General features: G+C 40.1%; 1 protein-coding gene across 5 annotated transcripts in view; it reads right to left on the reverse strand.

Annotated features, from left to right (window-relative positions):
* MFAP5 (microfibril associated protein 5) overlaps positions 1–27,482 on the reverse strand; it is a 64,770-nt gene that overhangs the window by 18,202 nt on the left and 19,086 nt on the right. For all 5 annotated transcript variants that reach the window (XM_058166808.1, XM_058166810.1, XM_058166811.1 and 2 more), the window contains 2 exons: positions 23,676–23,702; positions 19,030–19,117 (listed from right to left, as the gene is read on the reverse strand). In XM_058166808.1, the coding sequence (XP_058022791.1) occupies positions 19,030–19,117; positions 23,676–23,702 (115 nt within the window). The remainder of the gene's footprint in view (positions 1–19,029; positions 19,118–23,675; positions 23,703–27,482) is intronic.

A 27,482-nucleotide genomic window follows, 5' to 3' on the forward strand; every position in this document is an offset into this window, starting at 1 on the left:
CCACTGGAATGTCGTTGGCATCAGCCTGGACAATGAATTGTCTATCTCAGGGTCTTCTCAAGGTGCCGTCCGCCAAACAATGTCGGCTGGCGGCCCCCAGGGGCAGGGCCTTCTCTGTTGGAGTTCCTACGCTCTGGAACGAACTTCCCCCTGGCCTACGCCAAGTGCCTGATCTTCGGACCTTTCGCCGTGAGCTAAAAACATACTTATTTATTCAAGCGGGACTGGCTTAATAGTTTTATTAATTTTAATTGGGGTTTTATTGTGTTAGGGTTTTTAAATTTTTAAATTTTTTAAATTTTTAAATTTTTAATGTCGGCCTTTTTCTAATATGCTCTGTTTTAAATTTTTGTTTTAATTGTATATATACTGAGTTTTTATCTCTTTGGCTGTACACCGCCCTGAGTCCTTCGGGAGAAGGGCAGTATAAAAGTCTAATAAATAAATCTGGGCCTGGGTGCTGAAGGATGGGCTCCTCTGCAAACTGCCATTTCAAGCTTTCAAATGCTTTTTGACAGCTTAGCGTCCAGGCTAGCGGTTGCATCGGCCACGGCTTTGTGGGGGAGGGTCCTGTCTTTAGCAGTTCAGTAAGCAGCAGAGCCACTTCTGTGAAGGCTGGGATGAATTGCTGGTAGAAGTTAGCAAACCTCAGGAAACTTTGCAGCTCTTTCCTGGTGCGAGGGGGCTGCCAGTCAAGTACAGCTCACACTTTCCCGGGATCCATCTCTATACCTTTGTTCAACCCTTGGTAGCCCAAGTAGTTGAGAGAAGTTTTGTGAAACTCACATTTGGACAGTTTCGCATAAAGTTTTGCAGCTAACAGTTTCTTTAGTACTTGTTGGACTAGCTTCATATATTCTTCTAATGTCTCACTGAATATGAGAATGTCGTCTAAGTAGACAAGAACCCCCTTGTATAAATGTTCATGCAGCACTTCATTAATCAATTGCATGAATACTGCAGGGGCTCCTTGGAGATCAAAGAGCATGACTTTGAATTGGAAACTACCTAATGGGCAGTTGAAAGCAGTCTTCCATTCATCCCCTTCCTTTATGAGCACCCTGTAGTAGGCTTCTCTCAAGTCAAGTTTAGTAAACACTACCTTTTGAAAGGTAGTTCAGTAGGTCTTTCATGAGGGGAAGGAGGTAGGTGTTTTCCATGCATACCACATTTATTCCACAAAAATCCCTGCAGAGCCTCATCCCCCCACCTTTCTTTTCTTTAAACAGCACTGGGGCGGCTACTCTGGATTTTGCAGGTTGGACAAACCCTTGGGCTAGGTTAGTATCGATGTACTTCCTCAGCTGAGCCATCTCTTTTGGGGTCATTGAGTACATCTTGGGTTTAGGGAGTTTGGCTCCGGGCTTGATCGCACAGTCAGTGTGGTGATGAGGGGGAAGGATATTGCATTCCTCCTCACTGAATACTTCAGCCAGGTCCCCGTATTCCTTGGGGACCTGGGGAGTCCCAGGTAGGGCTTCAATGGCCGCTGTGGCTGCCTCTCATTAGTGGGGCTCCTGAGGGCTTGTCTCAGTGGGTTCAGCTTCAGGAGGGACGGGCGGCAAGGGGCCCACCCCATCCTTACTTTTCTGTAGCTATCCTCCCATTTGATTGTAGGCTATTTGTCTAGCCAGACAAGTCCCAGGATGATTGACTGCCATTTTTGAGGCTACTATGAATCAAATGAGTTCTGTGTGGATCCCCAGTTCCAATCTGACAAGCTCAGTGACTTGTGTAGCAGGGGTACTACCTATTAAAGTCCCGTCTACTTGCTGAAAGTGTATGGGGTGGCTTAAGAGGTCTGTCTTTATGCCTAGCTGCTCAGCAATAGGGATGCTAATCAAGCAACGGGTGCATCTGGTGTCTATTATTGCTGCTATCTCTCCATACACCTCTGTCTCTGGCACTGTCAGCTTGACCTTGATCGCAAAGGGGTGGATGGTCCCACTTACCATCAGGTCATCTTTGCTGCTGCTACTGCTGGCTGGTGCAGGTGGCAGGTCTTTGGTCGAGGTCTCTTCACTCTCTCCAGGGGGAGTGGAAGTCTCAACTGCCTGCTGGGCAATTCTGCTGGCATCCAAGGGCTTTCGTGGGTCCCTTCTGCCTTGGGCTGACATGACGGGGCATGGTGGTGTGAACGGTGCAAGTACCAGACACTCTGTAGCTTGATGACCCACTTGTCTACAATGGTAGCATTTGATCACCCCTGTAGATTGAGCAGGAGGGGTTTCAGTAGGGTTTGTGAAAGGATGTCTAGCAAAAGTTCTCTCTGGGGACCTCTCAGCTGAGGAGTTGTGGCTTGGGTGAACTTCTCTATCAAAAGCTATTGACATAGTATACCAGTCTTGCAATTGCTCTGGCACCCCCCGAATTCCACAGGCGGTCCTGACTTCTTGATCAATGGCTTCTTTAAAATAATGCAGAAATATTCTGTCCGGCCAAGGTCCAAGGTTCTCTGCGACCCGTCTAAAGTCCCATACAAAGTCCTTTATGGGTCGATTTCCTTTATCTTTATCTTGGCCTCACTCTCGTTGATTCGGTCTTGGTCTTTGAATCTGGCCTGGAGCAGCTCAACAAAACCTTCAGCATCATTTAGTTCAGCAACCCTCTCATTATGCAGGTGGGCTATCCAGTCAGCAGCATCTCCCTCATTCATCCCCTCTGAGATTGCAGACATTAAGTCGCGATCTGTTTCGTATTGCTTTCCATATTGAGTATGAGCCCATACTCGGCTGAGGATACCATCGACCATGGTATCCTGCTGCGCCGGCTGGGGAGTTTGGGAGTGGGAGGCACCATTTTTCGGTGGTTCTCCTCCTATCTCTCTGACCGGTCGCAGACGGTGTTGGCAGGAGGGCAGAGATCGACCGCGAGGCGCCTCATGTGTGGGGTGCCGCAGGGGTCGATTCTCTCGTCTCTCCTGCTCAACATCTATATGAAGCCGCTGGGTGAGATCATCAGTGATTTTGGGGTGAGTTACCAACTGTACGCTGATGATACGCAGCTGTACTTTTCCATCCCAGGCCATCCCAACGAAGCTGTCAAAGTGCTGTCCCGGTGTCTGGAAGCCGTGCGGGTCTGGATGGGGAGAAACAGGCTCAAGCTCAACCCTTCCAAGACGGAGTGGCTGTGGATGCCGGCATCCCGGTACAGTCAACTGCAACCGCGGCTGACTGTTGGGGGCGAGTCATTGGCCCCGATGGAGAGGGTACGCAACTTAGGCGTTCTCCTGGATGGGCGGTTGTCTTTTGAAGAACATTTGACAACCGTCTCCAGGAGAGCTTTTTATCAGGTACGCCTGATCCAGTTGCGCCCCTTTCTTGACCGGGATTCACTTATGCACAGTCACTCATGCTCTTGTTACCTCTCGCATGGACTACTGCAATGCTCTCTACATGGGGCTCCCCTTGAAGAGCACCCGAAGGTTCCAGTTGGTCCAGAATGATAGAGGGAGCCACTCATAGCTCCCATATAATACCACTCCTGCGCAAGCTGCACTGGCTGCCTGTGGTCTTCCGGGTGCAATTCAAGGTGCTGGTTACCACCTTTAAAGCGTTCCATGGCTTAGGACTGGGTTACTTATGGGACCGCCTACTGCACCGTTTGCCTCCCACTGACCTGTGCGCTCTCACAGGGAGGGACTCCTCAGGGCACCGTCAGCCAAGCAATGTCGGCTGGCAGCCCCCAGGGGAAGGGCCTTCTCTGTGAGGGCTCCTACCCTCTGGAACGAACTTCCCCCAGGACTTCGACAACTTCCTGACCTTCAGACCTTCCGCCGCGAGCTGAAGACGTATCTATTTTTCCGCGCAGGACTGGCATAGAATTTTTAGAATTTTTATTATTGGGTTTTAAAATTTTAATGGTTTTTATGGTTTTTAAATGTATTTTTAAATTGGGGCCAAATTGAATAAGTTTTTTAATTATTGATTTTATTTGTATTGCATTTACTTACTGTTATTTTTACTTGGCTGTGAACCGCCCTGAGTCCTTCAGGAGAAGGGCAGTATAAAAATTAAATAATATTATTATTATTATTATTATTATTATTATTATTATTATTATTATTATTATTATTATTATTATTATTATTATTATTATTATTAAATAGGCCAGTTTGGTAGGCTTACCATCAAATGTCACTCTAAACCATGGTGGCAGGGCCCTTGCTAGTGGAATCATCACGGTGACTGGAGGTGAGGCAGGGACCTTTAAGGGTTCTGCAGTGGGCGGCGGGGTAAATGCCGGCAGCTGAACTGGAACCTGCGGCAGCGGCACTGCTGGCTGCTGGATCAGACCCCATGGCAGTGCTGAGATTATTGGGGCAAAATGGGCCCATGGTGCTCCTGTAAGTGGGGGAGCAGATGGTGCTGGTGTCCACTGGCACTGGACCCACCCTTGGCCAGGATAGAATCCCCAGCCTGGGGGGATAAATTCCACAGGGGATAGCGTGAAGGCAGGTTGACGAGGACTGGATATGGGACAACATCCAGGTGATCGCTCTTTCGGTCCCATCTCTGGAGTTGGATCATGCTGGCAACTTTTCCTGGAATCCATCTCCCTGGACCAAGTGCCTTGGCTTTGCATCGTCTCTGCAGCTTCAAGGCCTCGTACCATGCCTTCAGAAGGAGAAAACTGGATCTCGATAAACCTTCCAGTATGTGCTCCCGTGGCTCCCTCTGCAATTTCCCCTCTCTCTTCCATCTTCACTGAGTCTTCACACCAGCCAAGCTGGGGCTCAGCACCCCATTCTTGATTCCCATTCTTGGAACTTTGAAGTTCCTTAAAGTTCCAATTTATTAGAGATGTCATGTTGGCACAGCTGGGGAAACCTGAAACTGAAAGCTTCCAGGTTTTCCACACCCAGTTGACAGTTCACAGCCCTGTCCCACACCCATAAGTTCACACATTGTCCAATCAACTCTTCACACTCAGTTGGATACAATCTTCAGGCAAAAGTCTGATGTAGACATCAGACACAGCAAAAGTCCTTGAATATGGAATGTTGTTATGACTAACTTTCTACCACTCTAACAATTCCTCCCAACTTCCCCAGCTAAAATATGTGGCAGTTAAGAAGCAAAAAGAAAATTGCCTTCCAAAACTGACATCAAAGTGAAGGGAAAAAAAACAACAAAGAGGAACTTTAAGATTAAAGCCCTAAAACCTCTATAACAGACCTCTATAACTGTCTGGTTCGGTTCTGCAACCCAACAAGAAAAACACAGACTTCAGAGGATAATTAGAACTGCAGAAAAAATAATTGCTACCAACTTGCCTTCCATTGAGGACCTGTATACTGCACGAATCAAGAAGAGGGCCGTGAAAATATTTGCAGATCCCTCGCATCCTGGACATAAACTGTTTCAACTCCTACCCTCAAAACGACGCTATAGAGCACTGCACACCAGAACAACTAGACACAAGAACAGTTTTTTCCCGAAGGCCATCACTCTGCTAAACAAATAATTCCCTCAACACTGTCAGACTATTTACTGAATCTGCACTACTATTAATTGTTTCATAGTTCCCATCACGAATCTCTTTCCACTTATGACTGTATGACTATAACTTGTTGCTGGCAATCCTTATGATTTATATTGATATATTGATCATCAATTGTGTTGTAAATGTTGTACCTTGATGAACGTATCTTTTCTTTTATGTACACTGAGAGCATATGCACCAAGACAAATTCCTTGTGTGTCCAATCAATCACACTTGGCCAATAAAATTCTATTCTATTCTATTCTATTCTATTCTATTCTAAAAGGAAAACTTTCCATCTGGATTTAAAATTGGTCTTGGAAGAAACTAAAAATAATAAAAGAAAAAGAAAACTGAGGAAAAGCATTCTTTAATAACAAAAGGATTTAATTGAAGAAGAGGAAGTAATTATCTTCATAGATTAACAATTGACATTTTGTTGCCGGTGTGTGTGTGTGTGTGTGTATGTTTGTGAATTGGAGAGAGACATTGGCTGGTGGAAAGAAAGCATTGTATTACTCAGACCACTGTGGGAAACTACTACTACTGGAGGAGCATGATTTCAAAAAGGAGTGGAAAGAATAAAGACTCAAACTGGAAGGATTTAAATGAACATTCGAATTGGACATTATTTGGAAATAAAAAAGAAAAAAGAAACATTATATGGGCTTGAATTTGAATTATACATAAGCTAAAATAATAAATTCAAAAATCCTTTCTCTTTAAATTGATAACATGGAGAGTTGGGAGCCTGAGTACGAGGAACTAAGGGAGATGTTTCAAAAGGTGCAAGAAGTGTTTAAGGGAACGGAGGACTGGTTAGAATGCAAAAAAAAAAAAAAAAAAAAGGAAAAAAATATGAGTGAGAAGCAAGAGGAGCAAAAATATAATGTTGAAAAGGAAATAACTGAAGATGAAAATATAGATGATTACACTGGGATTGACAGTGACAGAATAAAAATGGATAGGGGGAAGTATCTCTCAAAAAAGAAGAGAAGAGAAGGAAATGGGAAAAGATTGAGGGGGAAAATTAAAAGAGTAAAAATTAGAGAAAGGAGGCAGAAAGGAAGATACAAGAAAAAGAAGAAGAAGATAAGAGAATGGGAAAAAGGGAGGAAAACATTAAGAAATGGAATTTTGGAGAGCGAAAGAAAATGGTTAAAAGGGAAGAAAAATGGATAGCAGAAAGGAAATTAAAACATCAATAGGTTGATTTAAGGGAAGGATATTAGTAGTAGAAACTGTATGTAAGAAGTAAATTAGAAGAAATATATATATTATTGTAAAAGGGAAGTAAGCAAGGATGAATAGAAGTGTATGTAAGAAACAAAAAGGAAGAAATATACTGTTTAATGTAAAATGGAGAAGTAGATGAAATGTGAAAGATAAAATGGGTTGTATGTTTTGTTGCCTGAGGATGTATGGAGAGAACAATAGTGGATGGTAAAAAAATGTTTTAAATATTGAAAAGAACAAAGAAATTAATTGAAATTGATTGATTGAAATTAAGATATAAAATTGAAAAGTTAGCAAATGATATAAGTAAGGATGAAATGAAATATATGCAAGAAGTAAAAAAGAAGTATACTGTTTAAGAAAAATAGACCAGCAGATGAAATGAGAAAGATAGAATGGTTTATAGGTGAAAATAATTGAAAGTGAGATATAAAATTGAACAAAATTGAAATGTTAGTAAATGATTTATGCTAATGAAAGAGAAAAATAATTATTAAACTGGGAATAAGAATTTAAAGAAAATAAGAGGTGGAAGGTTGGACTAACTAAAAGGTTGTAAGGTAAAAATGGAAATACATTGTTAATAATTAAAAATATATGAGGGGAATTCTCAGAAATATACTCAATAAATGTCGTCTGGACACCATAGTGAAAAATACTGAATTGAAAATGAATACAGCAATAGAGAGAGATAAGAAGGAGTAGAGAGATGAAAGAAAGGGAGAAGGAGGGAGAGAAAGAGAAGAAAGGGAAGAGGAGAGGAGAGGAGAGGCGAGGAAGAAAGGGAGGAAGGGAGGAAGGGGAAATAAGAGTAGGAGAGAAGGTTAGATAGGGAGGAAGAAAGGAGGAGGAGAGAAAGGAAGGGGAAGTGAGATGGAGTAGGAGAGGACGGAAGAAAGTAGGGAGGATAAAAAAGGAGGAGAGGAGAGGCGAGGAAGAAAGGGAGGAAGGGAGGAAGGGGAAATAAGAGTAGGAGAGAAGGTTAGATAGGGAGGAAGAAAGGAGGAGGAGAGAAAGGAAGGGGAAGTGAGATGGAGTAGGAGAGGACGGAAGAAAGTAGGGAGGATAAAAAAAGGGAGGGAGAGGAAAGAGAAAGAGAAGAAAGATTGCTGTAAAACAAAAAAAGATGAAATGGAAGAACGGCAACCCCGAACATGTTTGAACATATAAGGATAAAAACTGAAGTATTGAAAAAATAATAAAAGGGAATATATATCAGTAAAAATGGAGCTATTAGAACCTGAGGGTGAAAGAAGATGTGGTTTATATAAGCAAGCATAGAAATATTAAGATATGATTACAAATGTGGAAAAAGAACATTTTAGCAGAAATTGTAACTAAGTAAAATGTATTTGGATATGTTAAGTTGTATACAGAAAGTTATAAAGTTATAAAAGTTATAAAGAAAGTATAAAGTTAAGTTGTATAAACAAAGAATGTTCTTTCTGCGCCAACTCAGTAAGCTCAAACTGCCCAAGGAGCTGCTGATCCAATTCTACAGAGGAATTATTGAGTCTGTCATTTGCACCTCTATAACTGTCTGATTCGGTTCTGCAACCCAACAAGAAAAACACAGACTTCAGAGGATAATTAGAACTGCAGAAAAAATAATTGCTACCAACCTGCCTTCCATTGAGGACCTGTATACTGCACGAATCAAGAAGAGGGCCGTGAAAATATTTGCAGATCCCTCGCATCCTGGACATAAACTGTTTCAACTCCTACCCTCAAAACGACGCTATAGAGCACTGCACACCAGAACAACTAGACAAAAGAAAAGTTTTTTTCCCGAAGGCCATCACTCTGCTAAACAAATAATTCCCTCAACACTGTCAGACTATTTACTGAATCTGCACTACTATTAATCGTTTCATAGTTCCCATCACCAATCTCTTTCCACTTATGACTGTATGACTATAACTTATTGCTGGCAATCCTTATGATTTATATATATATTGACCATCAATTGTGTTGTAAATGTTGTACCTTGATGAACGTATCTTTTCTTTTATGTACACTGAGAGCATATGCACCAAGACAAATTCCTTGTGTGTCCATCACACTTGGCCAATAAAATTAAATTCTATTCTATTCTATTCTATTCTATTCTATTCTATTCTATTCTATTCTATTCTATTCTATTCTATTCTATTCTGTTCTATTCTATTCTATTCTATAAGATATGATATGGACAATACTCCGTTCATAAAATATGTGGGTGTTGTGTGTGAAAAATAAATATAAAAAAATAGATTAAAAAAAAACTTTTGATAATGTGAACTGGCAATTTATGATAGAACAACTGCAGATAATGGAATTTGGGGAAAGATTTATAAACGCTATAAAAACAATAAATAAAATTGCTATAAAATCTACGGTAGACAATCAGCTAAGATAATGATGAATGGAGAAATGACAGAAAATGTTAAAATAACAAAGGGTACAAGACAAGGATGTCCTTTATCGCCATTGTTATTTATCCTGACTTTAGAAGTTCTAAGTAGAAATATTAGATGAAATGAAGAGATAAAAGGGATGAAAATTAAAAAAGAAGACTATAAATTACAAGCCTTTGCTGATGATTTATTATTCATTTTGGAAGAACTTCGAACAATGGGCCCTAAATGATTAGAACAAATAGAGAGCTATGGAAAGGTGTCTGGGTTAAAAATATATTCAAAAAACCCGAAAATATTGGTGAAAAACATCACAGAAAAACAAAAAAGAGAGATAAAAGAGAAATTACATATATACAAGTTGTGAAAAAAGTCAAATACTTAAGAATATACTTAATGTCAAGATGTGTAACTATAAAAGAGGATGATTATTATAAACTAAAGGATCAAATTGAGAAAGATTTAGAGAAATGGAAAAATTTACAACTGTCATTTATGGGAAGGATTGCAACAATCAAGATGAATATTCTACCGAGATTACTATTTTTATTTCAGACAGTACCAATAAAAATTGAAAATAAACATCTAAATAAGATAATAAGAAAATTTATATGGCAAGGGAAAAAAGCAAGAATAAGCATAAAAATGCTACAGGATGCGAGGCCATGTGTAGGATTTGGACCTCCGAATTGGGAACTATATTACCAGGCAGCAGCATTGACTTGGATGAAGGAGGTCAACGCCGCTGTGGGACGGCAATTCCCCGGGGCTCCGGAGGAATACCGATATCCCAGCCGTTTTGGAGGTCCTTCATGGACCATAGCTGTCTTGGAGAGACAGCAAAGAAGGGAGGCACAGATCGGTGCGAACAGGGAAGTGGCAAATTCCCTGGACTGCCGACATTAGCCTCTGACTCTGCGGCATGGGAAGACAGCCATTAGAGCTGTCACAAGTTGGGGCAGCCACACCAAAAGAGTGGAGCAGGAAAGATGATTAAACGGAGTATTCTTACTAGAAAAGTGATTTGCCAACTTATAGGTAAGAAGAAAAATTATTAAAACTTAAAAGAGTCTTCAGTTTGAATCAGCGGCTAAATTGGCATGCGGAAGTATAAATAGAAGAAAATAAAAGTAAAATGGAACTTGGTAATTAAAGCCCCAAAAAGGACTTTCCATCTGAATTTTAATTTGACTTTGGAAGAGATTAAATATTAAAAGGAACAGAAAATTGAAAGAAAACATCATTTGCTAACAAAAGAACTAAGACAGGAAATAATAAACTTTGTGGATTAACAAGGGATACTTTATTGCTGAAGCATTTGTGAATCGGAAAGAGACATCTGCTGGAGGAAAGAAAGTATCACATTATTCAGATCAATGGGGGAAGTCAGGAGAAAGCATTGTTTTAACAGCTGTCATGAGATTACAAAAGAAACAGGAGGAGTGGAACTGATAGAGACTCAAATTGGAACAGTTTAAAGATATATCAGAATTGGACTCTTCCACAAACAAAGAAGAAAAGAAGAAAAGTGATATATGGACTTGAATTTGGGTTAAGTTTAAAGTAATAAATTGGAATTTAGACTATAACAAACTAACAAATTAAGATAAATAAATTTAAAAAATCTTTCTCCTTGTATTGGAAATATGGAGAATTGAGAGGAATTATGGGAGATGCTTTTGATGGTCCGAGAGTCTATTAATGGAAACAAACAAGCAGAATTATGGCTTAAAAATAAAAAAGAAAAGATGAGGAAATTATGAGACATAATACTGGAAAAGAAATTAGTGAGGATAATATAGATGACCATACTGGGATTGACAGTAAAAAAATAAACATGGAGAGAGGGAAAGAAATTTTAAAAAAGAGAGGGAGAAAAACGAAAAAGAAAAGATTGAGAAGGAAAATTAAAAAAATGAAAAAGACAGCAAAAAAAACAGATGATTACACTGGGTTTAGCAGTGAAAGATTAAAGGGAAGAGGAGGAAATAGAGAAAAATTGAGGGGGAACATCAAAAGAGTAAAAGTCAGAGAAAATTGGAAAAGAGGAAATAAGAAAGGGAGAAAGAAGAAAATGAAAGAAGGGAAGAAAGGAAGAAAAATATTAAGAGATGGGGATCTGGGAGAGACTGAAAGAAAATGGTTAGAAGTAGGAGAAAAATGAATAAAAGAAAAGAAATTAAAGTAATGATAGATTTGCTTCCTTTTTCTTTCTTTTTTTTTGTGTTTGACAAAACACCGTATGTTAATATCTACTGGACCTTGTAACTATCTGGGTTCTTGTTTTAATACTCCTATTTCTTTCCCTTCTTTTTCTTCTTTACTTCTCTCTTCCCAGGCTCCTCCTTTCTCTTACTGGCTTTGCAGTGGATCTTCTTCTTGACTTGCATTCTCCATCTCCTCTTTACTACTCTTTTCTACTATTTTATTACTACTGCAGTAATAACTTCCATCATCCCATCCAGACAATGTGCAGTGCCAGCTAGGTTATTGTGCAAATTTCAGGCTGATCATCCTGGTCAGTCCCAGTAAGGCAAAATTTGGGGAAGGACAAGCAGTGTCTAGTGTTGTGTACATCTTTGTGTTTATTTTCTAGGGCTATCATTCCTTGAGGGTCTGCATGTCAAAAGTTGACTTGGCCTGCACCTGATTTCAGCTCATAGTTTGCAAAACAGAAATGGGAGGGGTTGGTAAATTCATAGGCCAGGGGAGGGTTAAGGGGTGAACAAGAGCCTTCTGCTGCCAGAGAATAGTTACCCACCAAGGTCAAATTCTGAGAACTGTTCAAATGACACAGACTTTTTCCCACAACAAAAGAACTGCATTTAATTAGTGTGGAAGTCAAGGAGGAAGCGATCCCAGGTGAAGTGCATTGCGAAGATGTGTTGGTGGAACAAACCATAGAATTCCTGATTAACAATCTCAAGGTACATGAGGCTTTAGCCTGAATGGCACTACCAGCCACCCAACCAGTGCAGATCCTGGCTCACAATGGCACATCCATGCTCGCCAACACAGTTGTAGCAGCACCTGCTCCCTTGGCACCAGCTCCAGCTCCAGCTCCACAGTCAGTAGCTACCCCAGCAACCCAACCAGCAGCACTGGCTTGGGTTGCACCACCAAGGAGGAGAAACTGCAAACTACCAGCCCTTGTGGTGAAGTTCAAGGGAGACTTCAAGCAGCTGGGATTTTTTCCAGCCCAACTCTGGACCTACATGCAAGAGTTTAAACCAGACCTGCTAACCAAAGGGGCCAAAGTGCAATGTGTGACTATGGCATTGCAGGGGACCATAGTGGAGTGGATGGTCAGTCTCCATAATGACAATCTGGAACTGCGCGACTTTGAGCACTTCATGACAGCACTTTTGAACACCCTCTAGCTGACTGCAAAGGCAGAATGAGAATCAAGACCCAAGCCACAGTGGATGACTTGTGGCCACTTATACCCAAGAGTTTCAAGACCTGGCATGCAAGCTGACCAACTGGCTACAGGACATGTTGATAGAATGCTTCCAGATAGGCTGAAACATGATGTCTACAACACCTGTATTGCCTGAGGTGCCTCTTGCACCCTTCATGGCTGATATGTCCTGGCCAAAGAGGTCGAGACTGACTTAGCCTGATCGAGAAACCAACCCAGCCATGGGTGGTGGAGATCTCTCCTGACTGAAAAGATGGAAGCCCCAAAGCCATCAGCACATAACCAGAGCCGATGCCAATGCTCCACTGGCTGCTTTACGTGAGGAAAGGAATGGCACTGAGCCACTGACTGCTGAGCTGCATGCCCAGTCCAAAAAACAACCTCAGGACCTGCCAAGAAGTCAGGGAAATCTGTGCAATAGTCAGGGAAACAGCCCTGAAGAGAGTGGAAATAGTCATGTTCACCCTATTGCCCAACAATGGTGTGAAAACTCTGACTACTCTGCACCTGAGAAACATTGGGAAGTGAAACAGACACAGACAACAACCCCTTGTAAGTCACCCTGTGAACCTAGTGTCCATCCCCATAGAATTGGCAGTACATTCTTCAGGGCATAAGGGAAGCCTAGTTGCCTTTTTGGACTTGGGTTGCACTAGATGCTTGGTCAACCCTGCATTAGTAAAAAAGTTAGGCCTGCAGCTCAGAAAACCCAAAGTGCCAGTGGCCTTTTGCCAATTGGATGGGTCAGTAGTGAGGGGGGGGCAATGTTTGTTACTGAACCCATAGAGATGAGACTACAGAAACCCTGAGCTTTATTGTGGCACCAGGCATGGAGCAGTCCCTAGTACTGGGTCTAGCATGGTTCTTAAAATAGAATCCTTATGTGAACTGGAGGAGGAGGTTGTTAAAGATCAGGTGGAAAGTACCTGGACTGAACCCAAGCAGATTCTATCAGCACCACTGGGAGAGAAAGCAAAGAAAGAGATGGGGCAGCCACACAAGAATGCTCTAAGGGTGACCCCTGAATATCCAAGGAGTACTGGGACTTACAGGATGTTTTTAGCATAAGGGGCTCAGAAGCACTCCCCCCTCATTGTCCCATGGACTATTCCCTAGAAATCCTAGCAGGAACTAAGCTTCCCAAGCCGAGACTGTGTTCAATGACCCTAAAAGAGCTCAAGGAGCTCTGGTCATTCATAGATAATAAGCATGGGTTCATACAACCAGCCAGAGCCTGGTGCTTTTCAGGGGAAAGAAAGATGGGACCCTATTGCAAGCTTAGCACAATTTGTGTGGAAAACATTTACCCACTATCCTCATGAAGTACATGTTGGCCCCCCAGGCCATGAATAAGTGAGTTTTTAGCTCACGACGGAAAGTCCGAAGATCAGGCACTTGACGTAAACCAGGGGGAAGTTCATTCCAGAGCATCGATGCCCCCACAGAGAAGGTCCTACTCCTGGGGGCCGCCAGCCGACACTGTTTGGCGGACGGCACCCTGAGGAGACCCTCTCTGTGAGGTATACACCTCCTCTTTTGTTGGGTCTGTTTCTTGGAAACAATTTATATCCTTCTAGTGGTATGTTCCAATCATGGAGTCCATCCCATTAGGTTTCAGTAATGGCAATAATATTATAACTGCCCTCATGGACTGTCTCATCTCCATTTCAAGGCCATTGAGCCAGCACTGTCCAAAAACTCTTCTGTGATCATGTAACCAAAATGACAACATGGAGCACTGTTATCTTTCCCCTCAAAGTGGTACCTATTTATCTACTCACATTTGCATGCTTTCGAACTGCTAGGTTGGGAAGCAACTGGGACAAGAATGGAATCTCACCCATTGGCTTTCTAGCTGATAAACCCAGTGTCCTAACCACTGAGTCAGTGCATCGCCCAATGTCTCAACAGTTAAGATGCTGGGCTTGGCTGGAAAGCCAATAGCCCAGTTTTGAGACTCAAGCACTGCATGACAGGGTGACTCGCATTCTTGCCCCAACTTAGCACTTTGAAAGCATGCAAATGAGAGTAGATAAATAGGTGCCACTTTGGTGAGAAATGTAACAGTTCTCTGTGATGTCATGCTGGCCACATGACTGTGGAAACATCTTCAGACAATGCTGGCTCAATGGCCTGGAAATATAAATGAGCACTGCCGCCTATAGTCGGCTATGACTAGCAGAGTAAAATCACAAGGACTCCTTTACCTCACATACAAGTTCACCCTGTTTTTTCACCATACTTTGAGCATTAGTGTAATAATAATAATAATAATAATAATAATAATAATAATAATAATAATAATAATAATAATAATAATAATAATAATAATAATAATAATAGTTGTTGTTGTTGTTATTATTATTATTTAATTTAATTTCTATACCGCCCTTCTCCCGAAGGACTCAGGGTGGTTTATATCCAGATAAAAACACAATATACATATAACCCAAAAATTTCAAAAACCTATTAAAAAACTGATTCAATTTGGCCGAAATAGGACTTTAAAACAATAATAAAACTATAATAAACCCCTATTAAAATTACTATTACTTTAAGCCAGCCCTGCGTGGCTAAACAAAAACGTCTTCAACTCGCGATGGAAGGTCCGGAGGTCAGGGAGTTGACATATCCCTGGAGGCAGCTCATTCCAGAGGGCAGGTGCCCCCACAGAGAAGGCCCTCCCCCTGGGGGTCACCAGTCAACATTGTTTGACTGATGGCATCCTGAGGAGGCCCTCCCTATGGGAGCGCACAGGTCAATGGGAGGCTATTGGTGGCAGCAGGCAGTCTCATAAATAACCGAGTCCTATGCCATGGAGCGCTTTAAAGGTGGTAACCAACACCTTGAATTGCACCTGGAAGACCACAGAAAGCCAGTGCAGCTTGCGCAAGAGAGGTTTATATGGGAGACTCAAGTAGCTCCCTCTATTACCCACGCAGCCACATTCTGGACCAACTGGACCCTCTGGGGCTTCAAAGGGAGCCCCATGTAGAGAGCATTACAGTAGTCCAGGCGGGAAGTGATGAGGGCATGAGTGACCGTGCATAGGGAACCCCGGTTTAGGAAGGGCGTGTATAGGCATCTGACCCCTTTATGCCTGATTTTGCATTTGCTTCCTATGTCTCCTGTTTTATAGCTGAGTGCCCCTTCATTCTCACAACTCCGTTCCTCATTGTCTGGTTGGTTGTCTTGAGTTTTATGCTTGGAGATAGATTGATCTCCTAAAGATTGATTTCACGCCCACAGTCACATGACCACCAAGCCATGCCCACCAAGCAAGCCACACCCACAGAACTGGTAGTAAAAAATTTTGAATACCACCACTGTTCTCCACCCAATCTGGGACCCTTCTGTATTTGGCTACTGGATCATGTAAGGATATACTGGCAAAGGAAAGTACAATTTTGCTTCCAGGTAAACATATAAAGACTCAGGAAGCTGAGAGAAGAGTTGAATGCACAAAACTCTTCTCTATGCAGGTGTTCTATCAGTTGAATACTTGACCTCAGGACTTCCGCTGGCAATGCAGGCTTCGTGGACGTTCCTTTGGGATCGTCTGCCCTGGGTTTCGTCAAACCGTCCCTGACAGCATAAATGGGCTGTCAAACAGTTTGGAATTCTCTCCCACGGGAGAAGGGGGAGGGAAGAGTGGTCAGGTTTGGGTAGAGCTCCCCGGGAGCCCCTGGAATTTAACCAGGGGATCGAAGGGTGAGAGCTCCCCTTCAGCCTGACGAAGCTCCGTGCCCAGGGTGCTTCTGTTTATAGAGAACGAGAAGCCGCGACCATCTCCGTGCCAAGATTTATTTTTAAAGAGAACTCAACACAGACAGATTAAAGCAGGAGGACTAGCAAGAATTTGCAAGTAATAAATCTTAACTTCGGCTCTTAAATAGCTTTCCTTTGAACTAACTTTCAACCTGAGTGGATTTAAAATGGCGTTTGCAATATACAAAGGAAAGTGAAACTACAAAAGGATAAAGGAAGAGATTTTAAGACTGTGGTTGCAAAGAAATTTTAAAAGATTTTTTACTAATTTTAATTTTAAGAAATAAAGTTTAAAAGAAGATGGTAATTAAGCAATTAAAAACAACTGCTTTTAAAAGTGTTGGAGTGTGCTGGCATTTGCTTTTAAGAAGATTTTAGCAAATGGCGTTTTGTGTATTGGAAGTGAAAGTTAAGGAAATGCTTATTATAATTGCTGGCGTGCAACCTATAAGAAGAACATAACAAGCTACTTTTTAAATGGAATGAATAAGAACTGTTAATGATTTGTTTTTCTTTTTACCTTTTTCTTTATCACAATGTTTAAGAAGAAAAGTTTATTGAATTTTTTTTTCTCTTTTTGGTAGATTTTATAGTTTAAAAATGGCTCTTAAGCAAACAGAACTAACTACTAAAATCTTGGAAACTTCTTCAGTTCAAATATGGAAAAAAAATTTTTATATAGGAACTTTTGGAGGCTTATCTTTTCATAATAAGTTTTTAAACAAGAGATTTTTACACCAATATATTAAAGATTGGAAATTCTTTATTGTTAGATGTTAAGCTGATTGGTGAGCAGATGGTGGAAAATGTGTAAGATAGAAGACAAGGGGAAGGAGAATGCTTAAGATGTGATTTTAATGGTATTTTTTTTTAAATATATATATATATATAGGGTTTAATTTTTATAACTGATCTATTTTGGGTATAAGGTGTTATTATTTGATATATGTGAGGTATAAAGGAATGGGAAGATGGAATATTGTTTAACTTTTGGAGGACAGATAGAAAAATTTATGGATGTAATGTTGGTATTTGGTTAAATAGAATTTAATTATTATAATTGATATATTTTGGATATAAGTTATAAGTATAATTTTAATAATGTTATTTGACAGATGTAAGGTAAATTGAAGAACTATTAATATTAGCAATGTTATTTGATTTATGTAAGTGATATTAAAGATATGAGACGATAAAATATTGTTTATTTTTGGAGATTGGATAAAAATTTAAGAATTTAAGCTGAAAATATGAATTATATTTGGAAGACTGTTTAAGGAAGAAAGGTATATTATAAAAGAATTTCTGATGAATACTGGAAGATGGAATATCGTCTTGGTCTTGATCGATGAAGATTGGATATTAAAAACTATAAGATTCTGAAGACTTCAGGAGTGGAATGGATTGATATATATTTGGTGTTAATCGATGAAGATTGGATATTAAAAACTATGTATTTTATTGATGAACTGGAAATACTAATTTAATTGGAAGATTCTGAAGATTTTAGGAGTGGAATGGACTGATATATAATGGACTGGAAGAAGAATGTACTTTTTTGTTTCTGGAAGGGGAGTTAAGGTCTTAGAGAGAGGAGTGACTATGGATTATGACTTACGTTGTATTTTAATTTATGATTGTTAATTTTATACCCTGTACTTTGTTCTGGGAAGCCTTGGGGGGGGGAGATGAAGGATCAATGTAAAGGAATGATTGAAGATATGTAATTAAGAAATAGAAATAATTTGAAATGAAATCTGGGCTGCTCAGCTGCCATTTCAGAAGGGAATGGAAAGGGAGAGGAGAGAGTGAAGGAAGAAAGTAAGTAGGAAAGAGAGAGGTAGAAAAGGGGGAAAGGAGAGGAAGAAGAAAGGGGAAAGAGAGAGGGTTAGAAAGGGTGGAAAAGATGAGTAGGGAAGGAGGAGAGGATGTAGAAAAGCGAAGGAGAGAAAGGATGAAGAAAGTAGAAGAAAGTAGAGAAGGGAGGAGGAAAGGTTTGTTAAGGAAGGAAGTGGTAGCTGGGAAGGTCCGAATAAGTAACAAATGAAAGTTAATGACTAATGTTGAATAAGAGACTGTATATTGAATAGATTGTTGGAAAATGGAAATAAAACTTTTTTATTAAAAAAAAAATACTTGACCTCAGTTACAATTAGATCCTAATGCTTAGCTCCATTCTGGGCCACATAAATCCTTTTGCCTCAAATCCCTATTTTTTATAAAGTGTTATAACAATTCACATAGTTTTACAGGCTCAGTAAAGGGAATCAATTCAGCAATTTTTAATTTTAAAAATATTTCCCAAGATAATTAAAAATCAACTTTATATTCAGAGGTGTGTGTGTGTGTGTGTGTGTGTGTGTGTGTGAAGATATAGTTAACTGTTGAAAAAATGAACAATTTGAACTTTGGAGTGTGGGGGATAGCAAATCTTTAAGACTTATATCTGCAGAAAAGTCTGCATGAAAACGAACAACCAGTTCTACTTAAGTTCTTTTAAAAATGGTATATGTTTGGGAGAAGAATTTTGCTTATCAACAATATCACATTAACTCTTTCTTATTACATCACCATTTTATTTGTAGAAATTAAAAAATATTCAAATTCACTAACTTGCCAAAATTACCATGCAACACAAATAGCATCAACCCTACTTTTTATAACCATACTAAAATAGTATGCCATTTTTTCTTAACAAATAATATGCTTAGATTTTTCCCTTACCTTGTGACACACAAATAACTGATGCACTGCTTCACAGGCTTGTGAATAGAGTACAGACGTGTGCAAGGAAACTGCTCTTCCCGGCATTCTGGGAGCAAACCATAGTTCCAATAAATGATCTCAATCGAATAAAAATGCCTCAAAAATTGTTTCCAGATAATATTACAATCACATTAAATATTTGCAATCTATCATGTTTAAAGAAATTGGAACCAACTTACACAAGTATGGTTTGCATTTGCACACTGAAATTCTAACCTGTTACTTAAAATGAACAAAAGTTTATTTTAAATAAAACAAACGAATACTGAGTGGAGGCATCTTCAAAAAAGGGGAAAAAATGGATCCATGAAACTACAGACCAAGCAGCATGAGATCAATACCTGGGAAGATCCTGGAAAAGATAATCAAGCAATGGATCTGTGAACACCTAAAAACAATCAAAGCTATTACTAGAATAGGGGTATCAAACTCAATTTCATTGAGAGCTGCATCAGGCCTGTGGTTGACCTTGGGGGACTGGGCAGGCGTGGCTGACTGGTTGGGCATGGCCAGCTTGACGCCACTCCCCAAACTGCTGGCATGTTTCCTCTTCACATTGGGCTGGCCCCTTATATTTTCCAGGATGGCCCCACTGGCCGATCTTACCACATTGCAGGCTGAATCCAGCCCGCAGGGCCTTGTGTTTGACACCCCTATACAGAAGCTAACAGAACCAAACAACACAAAAACAACAAAGATGATTAGGGGCTAGAGGCTAAAGTGTAAATGGTTGCACATATTTGGTTGTGTGCTCTAATGAAGAGAAGGACTAGGAATGACATGATAGCAGTCTTCCAATATTTGAGAGGCTATCACAGAGAGGATATTGTCCAAAGCATTCCTGTCAGTGACAATAATTAATCCGTGGAATGTCTTGCCTCCATATTTTATGAGTGCTCCATCCCTGGAGGTTTTTAAGAAGAGATTGGATAGCCATTTGTCTGGCATTGTATAAGGTCTCTTGCCTGAACAAGGTGTTGGACTATAAGACTTCCAAGGTCCCCTCCAATTCTGTTATTCTGTAAAGGTGATATTCAAAATATTATTTACAGCCAAATTATTTATCTGCAAGGCTATTGTATTTTTAGATAACAGAGAATGTACATAGCATTGAAGTTTAATAATTTTTAACAGAATTTTGCTTGCATGAGAAATCAATGCAATCGTGCAATAGTTGCAGTCTCTGGCATTGCCTTTCTTTGCTAATGGAATAAAAACAGATATTTTCCAGCCCTGAGGCCATTGATATATAGTCCATATCTCTTGACACAGGATAGTGATGATGTTAAGTGGCACTGGTCTTAATAATTCTGGAAATATTCCAGTTTGGAAATTTTCCTATGGCTTGAAAAAGATCTTTTTTCAGGATATTTGGTTCTTTATTAAGGACTGTCATTGTTCTCATCTTGATGGTAAGTCAAACTGCTATAGAGTCTTTCTGTATATTCTTCCATACATTATTTCCACCTGTTCCTGATCACTTAGTACATTCCCATTGTGGTCTTTAACAGTTCCTTGCTATGCTGAAATGCTGGATCACATCATTTTCACTACAGCAAACATGACTTTAGTATGTTACTTTCTATTAGGTTCTTCCAGATGTTGATATTGCTCCTCCCACTGCCTATTTTTGTCTTTCTTGGCTTCATGTGGAAAAATTGCATCCAGCTTTTTAACTTTATCCTTATTGCCTATGACTTGGGCTGCTTTTCGCTGATCAGCTATTTTGATAGTGTCATCAGATAGCCACTTGTTTGTTTTCTTTGGTATTTAGATTAAAAAAAGGTGGGATAACAATCTAATAATAACAATAATTTTCAGCACTGTAAGAGTGGCAGAAGACAATTGCATATCATATTTAAATTGCTTTTGAGGGATTAGGAAGAGGAAATGGTAATAGGGAATCCCTCTTGCCATGCTTGCTTAACTGAGATGAAAAATGCTTTCAGAAGATGTGGTGAAACTGTGGTTTAGAACCATAGAATTGTTAGGCTGGAAGTGACATTGGAGGTTTTTTCGTCTAATCTCCTGTCCAAAGACAGAATCCTTATTCCCTCCTGAACAAATGGCAGTCCATTTTTTTTAACCACCAGTGATTGTGCTTCCACAATTCTAGGAGGTGAGTTGTTCCACTGATTAATTGCTTTCACTGTCAGAAAATTTCATCTTAGTTCCATTATTTCTTATTCTGCCTTCAAATGCTTTGGACAATAAATCAGTTTCCCTATCATATCCTTCAAGTATTGGAATATCATCCCTAAGTCTTCTCTTCTTTAGTTCCCTTAGTTGTTAATGACACAATTCGGTCTCCATCCCACTTACTATCTTGGTTGCTCTTCTCTACAGTCTTTCTAAGGCCTCAGCATCTTTTTTGTATCATGGTGAGCAGAACAGGACACAGTATACCAAGTGTGGCTTTACTAGTGTACTATATGGCAGCTACAGCAAGCTGCTGCTCATACTTAAGTGGTGTCCACTATGATAGCTAAATCCCTCTCACCGTTACTGCTGTTGAGCCAGGTACCTCCTATTCTATACACGTGCAGCTGGTTTTCCTGATATTGTGCAGGACCTTACTTTGTTCACCACTGAAATGTACCTTGTTAGCTAGGGTCCAATGCTCGAGATTGCAAGACCCTTCTGATTCTTCACTCTGTCTTCCAAAGTGTTAGCAATTCCCCCCCAACTTCATCTACAAATTTGATGAGCTCTTCTTCTATCCTCACATCATAAATAATATTGAAGAGTAATATCCCCAAAACAGAACCTTGAGGTACACCCCCCCCCCCGCGTACTTCCCTCCATGTAGATATAATTCCATTGATGATTACACACTGAGTGCAGTTGGTCAGACAGTTACAAATCCATCAGGTGGTGATGCTATTTATCCCACATTTTTTTAGTTTACCAAAAAATAGATGGTTGGCCTACTTTGCAAATGCCTTACTGAAGTCTAGATATAGTACATCCACAGCATTTCACTGATTTAGTCACTTTATCAAAGAAAGCAATAAAGTTTGTCTGGCATGATCTGATTTTCAATAAACATATCACAAAACAAAAAAAACCTTTTAGGAATCCTCCTGTTCATTTCTAGGTGCTCAAAGAAACTGCTTAATTATCATTATCAGGATTTTCCTGGCTATTGATGTCAAGTTGATTGGTCTGTAGTTTCCTGAACCAACCTTTTTTATTCTTTTGAAGATTGGAACCACATCAGCTCTTTTCCAGTCCTCTTGCAGTTCTCCTGTGCTCCAAATAATCCCTTTGAAATATTTAATTCAGTGGTTCTGAAATCATATTTGCCAGTTTACATCCTGGAATGTAAATCATCTGCTCCCAATGATTTGAACTCATCCAATGTGGATAAGTGTTATCTTACCAATTCCTTATCTACCATGTTTCCCTGAAAATAAGACCCTGTCTTATATTTTTTGAACCCTGAAATAAGCGTTTGGCCTTATTGCCATGCACTCAAAAGCCTGATTGGGCTTATTATCAGGGGATGTCTTATTTGGGGGAAAACAGGGTATTTAGATGTGTATTCCTATTCTGTCTCCCAAGGGGCTATTTTTTTCTTTTTGCATGAAGACAGAGGCAAATAAGGTATTAAGCAGTTCTGCTTTCTCCTTGTTGCCTGTTACCTTCTTCTCATCTTCTGCCATTAGTGAACATTTTCTTGACTTTCTTCTTGTTCTTTACATATTGAAAAAACCCTTTTTGATATTTTTGGCATTTGTTGCAATTCTTAGTTCATGCTAGATCTTAGGTTTTCTGATTTCATCTGATTTCTGATTTTGAGATATTTGCTAGTATTTTATTGTAGTTATGTGCCCCTCATTCTATATCCTATTGGCTCCTCAGTTTGGCAGTGAACTGTGGGTGCAATCATGCTGGTTTTATCTGTGGATATTTTTTTTTTACTTTTAGTGTCTATTTTTCAGAGATTTCCCTGCATCCTGAACTGTTTTTCCCTCTAGAAGAGCAACCCCCAACCTTTTGAGCACAAGAGATCACTTTTGTAGAGAGAGGTTTAAAGCCCTTTGGATAAGCCAGATGTTTTCCATATTCTTCCTGGTCCTTGTTAGGTATATCACATCCCCTGCTAGAAACCCTTCTTGTCAGTAATGTATTTGTAATGTATTTGGAAAGAAATGGCAAATATTGTTCCAAACTGATTTTAGCGAGAGTTAAAATAAAATTTCACTCTGATCACCACAAATTGATCCTACAGAGATATTGTTGCCATTCTTAGGCAGCCAAATATGCAGATCTTATTTTTATGTAACAATAATTTTATGTAACAAAAATGTTATCATAACTATTAAATGATGTGTTTCCTTTAAAAAAGGTAGATGAATTAAATATACCCTGTTAAATTATAGAAAAATTGTTTGAATTGCATAAAAGCTGTTTTTGTTAAAGAAACTGCTCAGAGTCACTATGTCCATAAGACATAGACAGGCAGGCAGGCAAACAGAAACAGACTGAAGGACAGATGGTAGATAGATATAGGAAGGAGAGAGAGAGGAATTTCAGCTTTAGAAGGGAAATCATATTACTTTGATGGGGTACCAAGGAAGAAGTGATAAAACTAAACTTACCAGGAGCTATTGTTGGACCACTATCAACTGGAACAAAAAAGGGAAAATTATAAAATTAAATTCTTATTGATATAAAATGCTATTTACTTCAAATACTGTCAGCTCAGTATTTGGTGGATGCATCCATGATAACACTAGGAATGGACCTCATTTTGAGGGAGACATTTGGTAGAACAAATAAATCAAATACATTAAAACAAATGCCAAAACTGAAATAATCCTGTCAAATATTTAAATATTTATTGATTATTGAGTTTATAATTGAATAATAAGCATCACAATGTTATTTATCAATCAGTTCAAACAACATACAATAAATATTTAACAACTCAAACTGCTGAGGACATTTTGCAACTGGCTAACCTTGATTGGGATTCATGGGAAATACAGTTAAATTTAGAAGGCAGCTGACTGGTCTATATATTATATTTTAATTTATTATTAAAATTATATTTAATTATTAATTATATAACAATTTATTATTAAAATTAATTAAAATTAATTAAAATTAAGTAAGTAAAAGTAATTAAAGTTATAACTAATTTAATTAATTAATTAAAGTAAGTAAAATAATTTAATTTAATTAAGTAAAATTAATTAAAATTAAAATTACATTAAATTCATATTGATATAAAATGCTATTCACTTTAATAACTGTCAGCTCAGTGAATGAGGTGGATGCATCCATAATATCACCAGGAATGGACCTCATTTTTTTTTTATTGAAAAAGTTTTACAAAATTTCCTTCCCCTCCTCCCTCCCCCTTCCCCTCCCTTCCCAAATCCCTCCCCTCCCCCACTTCCAGGAACAAACACAAGGTATAGTAAAAATAAAGCAAACATATACTAAAAATTTTTCCTTCCTAACTAAATTATAATCCTACAATTCTCATCAATTCCTAACTTCCCCCAAAACAATCAAAAATAATACATCCTAATCATTCAAAGGCAGTCTGGTAACTCTTAGTCTGATATCTGTTTTGAATATAGTCAATCCATTTTTTCCATTCACTTAAATATCTTTCTTGCGTATTGTCTTTCAAAAAGGCTGAGATTTTTGCCATCTCAGCCAAATTAGCAACTTTCAATATCCATTCTCCTATTGTAGGTACTTCTTTTTTCTTCCAATACTGTCCGATTAGTAATCTTGCCGCTGTTATTAAATTTAAAATCAACTTAGTCTCAATTATAATGGACCTCATTTTGAGGAAGACTAGACTGTTAAATCTAGAATCTTGCTTGCATGAGAAATCAATGCAACGGCTGGGCTATATATTATATTTTAAGGTGATTTCATAGAATATTCAATGTATAGTTGTATACTATAGAGATAACACATTCTACATTAATGTGTTTAATTTTAATTTCAAATGTGGAAATAACGTTTCATGTTCAAAGTCCAAATTCATAACTTAAATCTATTTATTTTTATTTATTTTTTATTTATTTATTTTATCAAACACAACAATATATATAAGTATAAGCATGAAATAACCACACAAATTGAATACAACCAAAGGGAACATTAGGACAGGAATGGTAGGCACGCTGGTGCTCTTATGCACACTCCTTACAGACCTCTTAGGAATGGGGTGAGGTCAACAATAGGTAGTCTTTGGTTAAAGCTTTGGGGATTTGGGGATGAGACCATGGAGTCAGGTAGTGCCTATCTATCCCCTAGCTTTGTTCCTCTTCTCCCACTAGTTGACACCAGGCAGCAGGAAAGCATCCTACAGTTATTCTTCCTTATTATATACTGGGGCTGGACAGAGGAGAGGTGAGAATTGACAGATGGCCAGGTCAGCAGTTTTAACTACTGTATTTGTTAAAATTTGTTTCAGGTTCTGATTGACTAAAAGTGATAGATGCCATGGGGTGGCAGTGTGATGAAGTGAGGGGAGGTTCAGCTTTTGCCTGACTATCTTTCCGAGAAACCTACACAGTATTTTTGCCCAGACAAGCGAGGGAGAGGAGGCACGTCTTGTTGAGTCTGTTTGGGATGAGTTTGACCCTGTGGCTCCCGAGGACGTGGACAGGTTGTTGGGGAGACTTCACGCCACTACATGTTTACTGGACCTGTGCCCTTCCTGGCTGGTACTGGCCACTCAGGAGGTGACACGAGGCTGGCTCCAGAGGATTATCAACGCTTCGTTGCTGGAAGGGGTTTTTCCTGCCGCCTTGAAAGAGGCGGTGGTGAGACCCCTCCTCAAGAAGCCCTCCCTGGACCCAGCTATTTTGGGTAATTATTGTCCAGTCTCCAACCTTCACTTCATTGCGAAGGTTGTAGAGAGTGCTGTGGCGCGACAACTACCCCAATACCTGGATGAAACCGTCTATCTAGACCCGTTCCAGTCCGGCTTCCGACCCGGGTACAGCACGGAGACAGCTTTGGTCGCATTGGTGAATGATCTCTGGAGGGCCAGGGACAGGGGTTATTCCTCTGCCCTGGTCCTATTAGACCTCTCAGCGGCTTTTGATACCATCGACCATGGTATCCTGCTGCGCCGGTTGGGGGGATTGGGAGTGGGAGGCACCGTGTATTGGTGGTTCTCCTCCTATCTCTCCGACCGGTCGCAGATGGTGTTGACAGGGGGGCAGAGGTCGACCGTGAGGTGCCTCACTTGTGGGGTGCCACAGGGGTCGATCCTCTCGCCCCTTCTGTTCAACATCTATATGAAGCCGTTGGGTGAGATCATCAGTGGCTTCGGGGTGAGATACCAGCTGTACGCTGACGACACTCAGCTGTACTTTTCCACCCCGGGCCACCCCAATGAAGTTGTTGAAGTGCTGTCCCGGTGTTTGGAAGCCATACGGGTCTGGATGGGGAGAAACAGGCTCAAGCTCAATCCCTCCAAGACGGAGTGGCTGTGGATGCCGGCATCTCGATTCAGTCAGCTGCAGCCGCAGCTGACTGTTGGAGGCGAGTTATTGGCCCCAAAGGATAGGGTGTGCAACTTGGGTGTCCTCCTGGATAAGCGGCTGTCGTTTGAAGATCATTTGACGGCCGTCTCCAGGGGGGCCTTCCACCAGGTTCGCCTGGTTCGGCAGTTGCGCCCCTTCCTTGACCGGGATGCCTTGTGCACAGTCACTCACGCACTCGTTACCTCTCGCTTGGATTATTGTAATGCTCTCTACATGGGGCTCCCCTTGAGGTGCACTCGGAGGCTTCAGTTAGTCCAGAATGCAGCTGCGCGGGTAATAGAGGGAGCTTCGCGTAGCTCCCACGTAACACCACTCCTGCCCAGACTGCACTGGCTACCTGTGGCCTTTCGAGTGCACTTTAAGGTTTTGGTTATGACCTTTAAAGTGCTCCATGGCTTAGGGCCTGGGTACTTACGGGACCGCCTGCTGTTACTGCATGCCTCCCACCGACCCGTACGCTCTCACAGAGAGGGACTTCTCAGGGTGCCGTCCGCCAAGCAATGTCGGCTGGCGGCCCCCAGGGGAAGGGCCTTCTCTGTGGGGGCTCCCACACTCTGGAACGAGCTTCCCCCGGGTTTACGCCAAATACCTGACCTTCGGACCTTTCGCCGCGAACTGAAGACACATCTTTTTATTCGTGCGGGGCTGGCTTAGATTTTATTGATTTTAAAATCTTTGTTATTAATTTTAAATGGGTTTTAGTTTTTTTATACATTTTAAATTTTTAGGCTAATTATAATAAGTTTTTTAATCTCGCATTTTAAACTGTATATTTTCTTGTCTGTTTTTATTTTGCCTGTACACCGCCCTGAGTCCTTCGGGAGAAGGGCGGTATAAAAATCAAATAAATAAAATAAATAAAATAAAAATAAGACATAGGAATGG

This window comes from Ahaetulla prasina, chromosome 2, assembly GCF_028640845.1.
Source record: "Ahaetulla prasina isolate Xishuangbanna chromosome 2, ASM2864084v1, whole genome shotgun sequence".
NCBI classification, from domain to species: domain Eukaryota; kingdom Metazoa; phylum Chordata; class Lepidosauria; order Squamata; family Colubridae; genus Ahaetulla; species Ahaetulla prasina.